Raw genomic sequence first — 12,352 nt, forward strand, 5'->3', positions numbered from 1 at the left:
AACTCTTTCCATCGTTTATAAAAAGTTACACAATATACTTTGTATTCAAACGGCTATAATAATTGAAAAGTTGTATTCAATGGACTGACTGAACACTTTACTAAAAGAGATTTTAAAATAAAATGGCGTTGTCATTATAAGAATAAAAGAATAAAAAATGAATGGATTCATTCTTTTGTAACATAAATAATAATTATTAAAAGGACGAAAAATAAGAATATAACATCTAAAACAATCGTGCAGGTTCTGTTGACATACCTTTGGAAAAGTTTTAATCTGATTAGTAGAGAGAGCTTATAAAGTACGAAACAAAGTTCTGTATAATATTAGTGCAAACAATTTTGGCTAAAGCGTCCGAACGAGTTTATTTAGCGATCTAGATTTAATTAGATTAATGTCATAATAAAGTCTGATATTTTAAGCTGATAATACTAAATTGTAGGGGAAGCCATTTTAGGGCGGTTTCCAAAAGTTCATTGAATTCAGATAATTAGGAATATATCATATAGAAAAACAGAAAAATGCTCTATTTACTTTTTTTATGGTCCTAATAATAAATTCTAAAGCTTATTTAAGTCCTAGGATATACAAAATACATTCTCACTTAATTTATTCGACTCTGGATACAAAAGTGGAACTAAATTGAACAGAATTAATCGCGGCTACTGTTTGGAACTAAATAAATCGACCAATTAGAAACAATCGTATTATACTGTCCTTTACTAGAAGCTATATCAAGTGTTTAATTGACAGAGAAACAGACAAAAATAAATGTACTGAGAATAGAAGTTAAAAATAAATAATTGTAATATTTTCATAGATACAATTTATTAAGAATAATCTAATTTAATACGAACATGATAGAGCCTGTTTGATGGCTTAAATGTATCTTATATGAGCTTTTCATAAAACCCAAACACAATGTCTTAGAAAGTTCATTTACCAAGGAAATTAAGCCTCTTTGAAGTATCTTTAAGACTCTCGTGTTTATAAATAAGACTGCAGAATAAATAATAATCAACACCACCTCAACTAAATTAGCTAATAATACAAAACAATTAAAATCAAAATAATAACAATACAAAAACAAGTATCTAAACACAACAACAATAATGTTTCGCTATCAACTTTTTTGTAACATGAGCGTCATTTTGACCTACATTTAAATTTAAAGTATTATTTAAATTCACAAGGAATGCGAATAATTTACGAAACACTTAGTTCAAGATAACAGATTACATTAATTTGTGAATTAATGTTCTGAACCTTAATATCGGTCATTAGTTTAAACATTACCAACGATTTACATAACATTAGCTTCATTACTCTCTGATACTCTGTGACGTAACATTTCCCTCCCTTTCTAAATAGTAAACAGTAATAGAGAGAGCATACATGATGTCGTATAGCAGTATTATTTCCAGTGTGGGAAAGTGATAGCGCTATACAACCTATATAGCGCTGTTGTTATTCCACACTGGAATAAATACTGCTTTAAGACATCACGCTACGCAGGAGAGTGGATACATAGATGTTTGTGTGTGTTGAAACCGATTTTTTGTAAGAGTGATGATGTAAATTAAAATAGCAAGACCAATCTACTTGATAAAATTGTGGCAAGTCCATAGTTTTACTGTTTTACATCACGGATGCTAAACTATAATGAATAGGTATAGTATTTTCCAGAAATAGAAACATAAATTATGTACATACATGATTAAGTCTTTGGTGTATCACGGAAAAATAAGGCTTTGAATCACCGATATATCGTTAGAAGTCTATTTTATAAAATTTATTATACGCACATGAAAATCTGAAAATAGTAGAGTAAATATAGAAAGAAGAAGAAATAGTGCACAAAATGTATGACCCCCTGAACCATATTAAGAAACATACAATCGAAAACTGTCCTTAACTTACATAATAAATTGGTTTAAAAAACAAAAGTTATTAAAATGAACAACAGACCTAAAATTGTAATAGTAAGTATTATAAGTATTGTATAAATTGCTTTGAATTATGTACGTGTGAGGCTATGTGCCATTAAATAAACGTTTTTTCTTTCTTTCTTTCTTTCTTTCTTTCTAATAGCGATTTATCACAAGAAACACGATCTGGGAACAGCGTGGAGTAAATATTTTTGTTTTGAATGTACAAAGTATAAACCTGTTTATTTTTGCTTGTCTAGACCGAAACCTAGCACAACACGTTATTTACGACTTACGTATCATTTATTTTGTTTACAATTATTTTACATGGAAGCATTGAAAATTAATTACGTAATGCGTATATTCATATTTTTATTATTGTTTTTCTAAACAGAAATACTTACCTAAATACCTAAATGTGTACCTATTACCCATGGACGTATAAAAAAAGACGGACGCCGTATTACGAACAAACAACGTGAAGCCACCATAGTAAGCTAGCGATCGTGTAAAGACAATAAACACGCACACACTCTCACCATAGTAAGCTAGTCGGCCGCCATTACGTCGTGAACTACCGACTGATTAACTGCGTCACTGTTTCACAAAAAATATTTAAAATGCCGTCTTGCGTGGTTAAATGGTGTCGCAACAGTACAATTTTAAATAACAAAACACGAGGGATTACATTCCACAGGGAAGCAAGTTATTTCTTTTATGTTTTAATGCCAAAATTATTACGGCAAAATTTATAGAAAAAAATACAGCCGCCATTGTCAACAGGACAGCTGTTGCCATGGCAACATGGCACACACACATGGATGTTTCGCCGCCATTACTAGGCTTCACTCAATGTTTAGGCGATATACCGTCCGTCTTTTTTTATACGTCCATGCTATTACCTATATCATATTTATGTTTATCAAAAAAATTGTCAGATTTCTTTGAATTCAGTTAAATTAATACTGAGATGAAAGCTGACAGATAAACATAAAATAACTCCGATAAAAAACAAAACTCCAAATTTATATGCAAAAGCGAGCAATAGATTGAAAATAGCCGATAAAGAAGAATACGATAAAACTCTACAAACTAATGCAAATATTCATATTATTACCATACGAAAACAAATTTAAAAAAGTCGCATCATACAGTAACAAAGCCACAGACAATTTAATAGAAAAAAGCATAGATTTCTAGAATCTGTTTTGTAAAAATACCAAATATATGTGCATAAATTATGTATGTTTGCTTTATCGATAAAAATATGTAAGTTTACTGAGTTTTTATTCTACGGCTATAATCCTACTAATATTATAAATGCGAAAGTTTGTGAGGATATGTATGTGTGTGTTTGTTACTCTTTCACGCAAATACTACTGAACCGATTACATTGAAATTTAGCACACACATAAAGGGGAACTTGGATTAACACATTATCCCGGTTTTATCCCGGAAATCCCACGGGAACGGGAACTATGCTAATTTTTAAAACGCGGGCGAAGCTGCGGGCAGAAAGCTAGTATTTGGATACTTTTATAGGTCAAAGTACTTGATATCTTATGTTGGACGCGGTTTTAAAAGTTTTGACGGATCTAGAGCATGTTTCGCGAGTTGGCGGTATGTTATGACATTAATGTATAAAACTAGGATTTGTTTAAAGTTCAAATATAGAAAGATTTATACGTTATAAAATTAAGTTTTATTTATTTATTTATTTATTTATTAGAAATACCAACGTTTGTTTACATTGTTTCATTAATTATTAATTACAGACTTATTGTATTCTTCTAAATGTAACAAACAATTATAGGTATTCACAACATGCAAATATAAATTACACAAACTGACAATTTTTAATTGTAAACTCAACAGCGAGAAGAGAAAAAACAACATTACATTATAAAGAGAACAAAGGAAAATGTATATAATAAAAACAATAAATAGTTGCGTCTCATTACTAACACATAACTATAATAAATTGCTATTTTGGTGTTAGAACATAAGGCTAAGAACATAATATAATTTTTAATAACTATGACTACATGCTATCCATTAAGCTTACATACAAACAATTTACGAACAGTTCGGAGAGAGGTATTATTAATATCAATGATATCACCATATTTATTTACCATCTTGCACAGTCTTGGAATAGGAGAGTTGGCTCCGAACTTACACCTACGGACTGGTGGAACAAGTGGATCAATTTGCTTTCGGGGATACCTACTAGGGACACGAAAATTTACTTTATTCAAAAGTTGAGGGCAATCAATTTTATTATTTAACAATTTTAATGCAAAAATAAGATCGATTAAAATTTGCCGTTCCTCTAAAGAAGTCATTTTGAAAAATTCCAGTCTATTAGTATAGGAACGCAAACTATTTCTTGATAGTCCGTTTGAATAAATTAAATGCCAAATAAATCTTTTTTGAATTCGCTCTATTCTTAACATGTGTCGACACACAGGTGGTTTGGAGACCTCACTATGCGACCATAGTGAGGTCTCCAAACCACCGATCCGTATTCCAAAATGCTTCGTACTAATGAGTTGTATAGCGAAATTTTTAAGTTATTATCCCGAAATACTTTTATATTTCTAATTAAAAATCCTAGCATTTTATATGCCCGGGAGGTAATGCACTCTATATGAGGAACGAAAGTTAACTTAGCATCAAAAACAATGCCCAGATCTTTAACTTGGTTCAGTCTTTGAAGAGAAGTGCCATTGATACTATATGTGTACGCGACGTTAGTGCTTTTTCGTGAAAAAGTAATAAAGTGGCACTTATCTGAATTCAATTCCATGCCATTATTTTGGCACCAAGAAGCAATGCTCTCGAGATCTGATTGAAGTCTGATACAGTCTTCTATTGAATTAATTTCTTTAGATATTTTCAGATCATCGGCATATAGATAAGATTTCGATGATTTCACGGTAGTGACGATATCGTTAATGAAAAAGTTGAAAAGAAGAGGCCCTAAATGAGAGCCCTGTGGAACACCAGACGTAATTCTTTTAGAAGATGAATTGAATCCATTGACCACCACAAAAAAATTGCGACTAGATAAATATGATCTAAACCATTCCAAAAATATGTTGGATATACCGTAAGCTGACAGTTTGGCAACCAATACACTATGACTAACCCGGTCGAAAGCCTTACTGAAGTCAAGTTCTTGTTTATTAAATAATATTATTTATTTATAGTACAACCAGTGTTAGCTATTATTAAGTATTTTGTGGTACAACATGTAGGTATCTTACAAAGAAAATTAATACATATAAGACTATGTATTTGTGAAAAAAATTTCAACATAACTGTAAAAGAACGATTTTCACAGCATTTTCAATTTGCCTAGTAAAATATTATGAAATACTATTAAGACAATTTCCGTGATAATCTCCTAAACGTAATACTTATTTGAAATCCTAATTTTGAATCTTATAAAGGAAATGAACTCTCTACATTTTCCCGGCGTGCGAATCATTTTACGTCAAACCGTCATTGCCACTATTAACGTCAAGTCACAGGCTATAACAAACATACATATATAAACAATGTTCTATAATATAATTCAAAGAATAACTAATGCGTAATTTCTGCATTTGTCTAAACAATGAAAATGCGAAATTGTTTTTTAAAATACTTATGATTCCTAAACCATTTTTATAAACTGTATTTTTTATTATATAAAAGTATTTTCTATCAAAAACATAGGTCTGAAACGTAATATTTTTCAATAAATTGATTACCAATCCAGATATAAAACACTACAACTTGCCACAAATTTAATATTTCAAACAAGCACCGCATAATTTTAATTAAAATTAAAAACGCGAGTTCATTTAATACTAATTAAGAGTGTATCCGGGAACGAAACAAATTCGCATATACCGAAGAGGTTATAAAAACTCAGCAAGCGGTCGGTGTCGAAATTATATTTAATTTTTAATTCCTGTAGCAACCACTTGTGCAGGAAAACTTGTATGGGCTCTGGAAAAGCTTTTTCTTTAACTGGTTTATTTCAAAACAGGATTTCCTCAACTTTTTCAGTTCATGGACACGGAATATAAAGTGTATATAAAATGGGCAAGATTTGTTATCCAAAGATTTATCGAAGGCAGAAACTTTTAATGGCAGACACAGCGTAAAACAGATGCTCATTTATAAAATAGTTTCTTGATTAATACGTGTTTTGTCTCTTTCACTTTTTATTTGACCTAAGCAAGAACAAAGGAAATTTATCATTATTCTGATTAAAAAGTTTATGACTCAAAGAATACGAACATAAATAGTGTTCGAACCCATTTCTGAAAACAGAAGTGTTTTATTCAGTTTTATTCAACACCGACTAAATGGCCTGGCCTATATCGTGGCCAATATCATTAGGGAATAACGTAGTTTTATACTGTTCATGAAATATATATTTAATCGGTCTAGTAGGTTTGAGTATAATTGTTAGAAACATTAAATTATATCAACATACAAATTATCTTCACAATATTACCTACCACATATTACGGGCCGGGTTCACCGCTTGCACCGCTTTTCACCGCGCTACTTTTTTCTGTAAATTTGCATAAGCATTGTCTTTTTAACTGACGGATAAACTAAACAGAACATATCAAGAGGCTGTGAAGCCGACCCTTAGATATTCAACATCTCTGAAACATATTTTGACCTAATCGAGTGGATTCGAGAATCCTTTGAGCAATATCACCTTTCATAACAAAAGCAGGTTTCAGGTGTCCATTGACCAGTGTACTATTTCGGCTACATATTGTACGAGATTGTTGGCCTTTGGAAATCGAGATAACAATATGTGTTTCAGTGATTAGAGAAATAGGATCAAAATACAACAGCGACATTGGTTTCTGATTCATGATTACCTATAGGTATATTTTAGCAAGGCTATTGATTTTAAAAGCGGGGTTTGTTTAACCTGATAGTTAAATATGTAATTGTATAATTTGACCATTAAAAAGCACTTAGATATAAGATGAAAGGAGATTTTTTTTCAAACATATTATATTATGCATAATACGAAAATAGCATAACATAACTTCACTAATAACATTTTTAATTATAGATATAGAAAATACGCATAAAATAAAAAAAAACAAAGTAATAACTAAATTCAAATGTGTATAACCCCACCTTTGAGTCAAGTCGAATAAAGAGATTTCACTTTTTAAATTTCAACAAAAATTTTCCTCAAAGAAACAAATATGAAACAACCCATTAAAAGTACCATTAAAAATTAAACTTTATACGCACTTTTCGGCAGCCATTTTGCCGGCGTGGCGTTGAGCAATATTTTTTTAAAATCCTAAACAAATAAAGTTTTTTTCACAAAAGTCGCTTTCACAACTCGTGTACTGAAGATACAATTGTTTCTGAGTGAAATATTCAGCTGAATGAAAAAGGCTGTATTTAAATTTTACTTTGATTAAAATAATATATTACGCGTCGTTATTAATTATTATGAACAAAAATACGGTATTTTCATTGTATTATGATAACTGCGTAGCTAAGATGTTTTTTGACGTGACAACGTCCTATAATTCGATAGAGCCGGTTGCACGCACGAAAAAACATGACTCATGCGGCGTTACCTCGCTCTGAGGCGTTCTATAGGCTTGAAGTGCAAGCGAGAGCGCGGAACGAGCGACAAAGAAGCACAATCGTATGTTGTCACGTTCAAATATCGTCAGTAAACCGACTTTACAGACAACCATTTTTTTATATATTATCATATGTTTCGTCTTCTCCTTGATATAACAATAGCGAGGAAGAGATAAATCTTAATATAGACACAATAATATATATAATTGCTCTAATTCGTAGCTCGAAATCGTTTCACGGTTTTGGTGATTCTATGGCTCTAAGTATAGACATAAAGTCTACCAACAGATAAATGGAGATTAGAAAGAAGAAGTGTGGTTCCTGATTTGTTTTAGAGCATACGTACCACTGCATTTCTCCCACTTTAACTCCACTACAAACAAGAGACTCATGTGTATACGCATAACGAATACAAACTAAGTATATATATACACTTCGAGAGCTACCTATTGGTCAAGCAATATATTATTTTCTTTCTGTTTGCGAGTGTAATTTTTGTTGATATACAGGTTGATATATTATGATCGTTTTCAAATATGAGCAGCGCCTGTCCCGCCCACAATGCCCTTCTAGCATCTCTCTTCTGTTCTTTGCCCTCAACAAATTGCACTCTAGAACACTGTGTGGATAAAAAGACGTGTGGCACTCGGCGACTGCCGCGGTAAAGCTATTGCATGCTATGCCTTTAAGCCACACCTCCGCGCCCGTCGGAGTGGGGAGCGTGAGGTTTTTCGTAACTAAATTTCTGGATTCGGTCTCCGCGCTCAAGGCCCGCGATAGAAGCTATGCGATAGCTTAAAAATATATGAAAACACCTGAAAGAACTAACTACAACTAACCTGGTACTTCCGAATGGACTCGATGTGTTCCTTGGTGACGTCATGCGCGGGGGGGCGAGGGGGTGCGTCCCGCGGCACCTCGCGCGGCGGTACTGCGGGCGCTATGCCTTTGGTCGTGCCGTTTAGTTGCTACAGGAAATAATATAATTAAATAGGAGTACATTTTTAGGTAATTAAATCTTTTTACTCGAGTACAACGTACATAAGTGAAACTGGGTTCTTCTACTAGCAACAGAAGGAGGATTTATAAATATACAAGTTATATGCCAGAGCCGTTGGAGCTGTTTGTATCCAGATTCTAATGAAATTAAGCACTGATAGATTGTATTCTACAAAAGCAGGTAAGTTGCTAGGTTCGATTCCTGGTGGTAACGAAAAGTATAGGTCTGGCAAAATAGTGCTGCACACCTACTTGTTCGTAAAGAAAATGGATCAGTGAAACAGAATTTATATTGGCTATATTTTCCCGCAAATGTAATTTAATACTAAAATATTACCAGAAAACAGTCAACTAGTTTGTTATTCTAATATAAACAAATAATTATCTTAAAATACATTAAATATGAATAACCTTCCATAAAATAAATACCATATTAATGTTACCCTGATAATCAAAAAAATATTTTTTCTTGCATATCATGCATTTCTCAACACTCAAACCAGTCAGTCAAACCCCTTTATCGAGCACAAAATATTCTGATCATGCTATACATATATATACGTACATTCTCAGACCCATTAGCCTAAAATAATACAATACAATAGTAGAGATTTGAAAATTGAGAAGATTGTCGTACCATACATCTATCTTCCTTATAAATAATTTTATCACTATTTGAAATAAAAATTTCAACAAATTACTTAAATATAAACATATTGAACTTTAACGTTTCTTGTCCTTTAAATAATGACACCACATTATAATAATAAATCAGTAAGAGAAAGCCAAGCTAAAGCCCTTTGTAAATAATTTTGTTTCAGCTTATTTCGCGCAGCGACATCTAGTATGTAAAGCAAGAAGTAAAACTGAGGACACTATGGATTGAAAATCTTCAATTCATTTATGAATGTATTGTTTACTTTTAAATCAATTTTCCTCATATCGGAATCATAGGTAGCATGTTGTTTCCGTATATTAATGCATATTCGTAAAATATGTTTTCGTAAAATATGTGAGTTTAGACCACCTGAGCGATTTTAGTGTAAATATATAGATGATCAAATAGTTTAACCACGTTTTTTCTGTATTACTATACTATGTACTTATTTTATTCTATACCTAATATACCTTTACAATTTTGGGCACACGCAATTATTATTATTTTGCCCTTTACATAGGTCTATTCAGACCACATTCACTCTTCCGTACAGTTTACTATAAAGTTTAAATCACTAATACAGAAAAAAATGTCAATCCCTGTTATAATATGGTCTCATTAAAAGAAAAACTGGACCCAAATAGCGTTTATTCCCATTTTGAAGTGTCAGTTGATGCCCTGAAAACCAAAAAGCATATGTACATACATATATATAGGATAGAAAGAGCGTTCGTGCAAAGTGTGTTCAATGATGATGGTAAATTATATGACTTAATATTAATATACAGGGTGTTTTTTCTTAGAGTGCATATATTCCACATGACCATGAGGAAGTCGGACGTCGGTGTGTTATTACTTATTATTTTATGTAACACTGCATATGAAATATGAATGAAAATTTAATAAAAAACAATAAATACAACAAAAAAGTTCAATTTTATTATTCATGCGTGAATGAAAAGGTTAAAATTATATCATTCACTTTTAAATTATATTCAAACAACAACAGTAAATAATTACTATACAAGTGATTTTACATACCTAGTTTTAATTTTTATTAGCAGAATCTCATAAAAATCTTCTCAGAAAAAACACCCTGTATAATAAATTAAAAATAACCAAGTAAACGACCTCGTCTGGTGCAATCAATTGTTAATTATTCTTTCAGGAAAGCCCATATAAAACACTGTCCATGTTAAAGTTAAAAATACCTTGGCCTTGTATGCATTTTTATAATAGGTTTAAAACCGTAAAATCTGTAAAAATCTAGCAATGTTACTGTTCTACAAGACTTTTATAAAATTTTAGTATTAATTATTGTGTCTTTATGAACACGTGTTATCCAAATTATATTTTTATAGTTTAGTCTCAAAATTAAAATCTTTAATTGGTTAAAATGTCAATCATTGACGATTATCTGAATTATTAAAACATAGAGGTTAAGAATGATTAATAAATCGATTTCAAATTCATTAAAAAAGCCTCATTTCTATACGTTCAAAAATATAATTTGTTAAACACTCGGTTTAGTAAAGGTAAAGACGCCATTTTAATAAATAGATAATTATATCGGAGTTTAAAACTGTTATAAATATTCTATTCTTTAGGATTGATGCAAAAATATACAGTGATATTTTATCTTGGTTGTGTTTGATGTAAGTCCCATAAATTAAGTTAGTTTTCTAATACAAATTATGCGCATGCGCATGCATTTACATAATTTTTAGTGGAATTTTTCTTCTTTATCACAAAGTTAATGAATTCAAAATCAAAAAGCGTATCTTTGTATTGCAATCATACTATTTAATGTTAGTAGAAAAAAAAATGTTGTTTATTTTGACTACCAAAGACAAGATAATTGTATAAAGCAACGAAGAATAATACTTTAATCGATAACAATATTTATAAAAGAATGCAAAAATACGCTTTGAATTTTTCCTCAGTTGACCTCCCTAAATATTACTAACTCATCCGATTGAAATGTTAGTCCCAAAACTATCTAAATTTCCCGTACCAAACCTTATCTACCCAATGATCCAACACCAATGACAATGAAGTGCAGTGCGTTACCTGAAACACCACGCTCTTTCTATCCGTACTGGGGTATTTGGGGGTCGTTTTCACGATCTGCACAAAGTTATCCGGGACATCCACCGCCACTTCTCGCCCCAACAGCACTGGGGTGGTATCATACCCCGGGGGCAGTTTGTACGATGCGTATAGAGCCTCTCTAATTAGGACAGTGTCCGTTCTCGTCGAGTATGTGACCCCCTCCCTGCAATCTAGCAACGAGTCGTCTCCGTTCGAAATCAAAAGCTGGATTTTATGGTCGCTCAAATTATGCGTTACGTTCGACGCAACTGAATGGCTATCAGAGAGCATATCGCACTTCGTCGTCGTCGTCTCTGAGGAGTTCTTGCTTTTCTTGCTGCCGAAGCTGATTGAATCCGAACTTTGTGGCAGGGAGAGGAGTTCGGAGTTGTTTTTGAAGCTGCCAGAGCCAGAACTCGGGTTAGACGTGTTCATGCTTTGCAGGACGCTCTGTTTGCTCGCGTAGCTCGTGTTTGAGCCGCCTGAGGACAACAGCGGCTCTTCGTCGCGGGAGCGGGCGCGTACCTGCGGGGGGCGCGGCGGCGGGTAGCGGGGGGGCGTTTTGTTCCGCGCGATGAAACTGTCCGGTACGTCCACCGCCATCTCGCGGTGAGGTCCTGGAAGGTGATGTTGTTGGTTAGTTCTTATTGAATTAAAATTATTATCAACTATAGATAAGTAAAGTAATGCGCTTATTATTATTGATGACAAATAAAACTCAGTAATATAATAAGTTGGAATTCAGTATACTTAGTATGTGATGTACTATTTAAAACTCTGTTAATTTGAAACTCTGTTAATTTGAAACTTATTGTTACAAAGCATGAATATTGAATAATATACATATTATACATAACATTAAAAAAAAATTAAAAAGTACATCTGATGAGAGAGACACGAGTAATAATGTGAATTCCAAAGAAAACTAGTTAAATTCGTAAAAAAAGTACATGTTGATAGCTTTTACTCATGAAGATAATTTTCATTGAATTATTGCTTTCGTCGTTATCAATAATTAACTAAAACATAAAAAGTAATTCTACCA

The 12,352-nt window shown here is 32.3% G+C and overlaps 1 protein-coding gene across 4 annotated transcripts in view; it reads right to left on the reverse strand.

The window, feature by feature from the left end:
• Positions 1–12,352, reverse strand: part of sdt (MAGUK p55 family member stardust) — a 130,646-nt gene that overhangs the window by 70,554 nt on the left and 47,740 nt on the right. For 3 of the 4 annotated variants that reach the window (XM_089697636.1, XM_089697637.1, XM_089697638.1), the window contains 2 exons: positions 11,287–11,924; positions 8,399–8,527 (listed from right to left, as the gene is read on the reverse strand). In XM_089697636.1, coding sequence (XP_089553762.1) covers positions 8,399–8,527; positions 11,287–11,924 — 767 coding nt within the window. The remainder of the gene's footprint in view (positions 1–8,398; positions 8,528–11,286; positions 11,925–12,352) is intronic. The other variant, XM_089697639.1, reaches the window with a different exon arrangement.

The sequence above is a fragment of the Colias philodice genome, chromosome 7, assembly GCF_061535455.1.
Source record: "Colias philodice isolate Cphi_HAF_F1 chromosome 7, ilColPhil1 Martin Lab GWU primary, whole genome shotgun sequence".
NCBI lineage: Eukaryota > Metazoa > Arthropoda > Insecta > Lepidoptera > Pieridae > Colias > Colias philodice.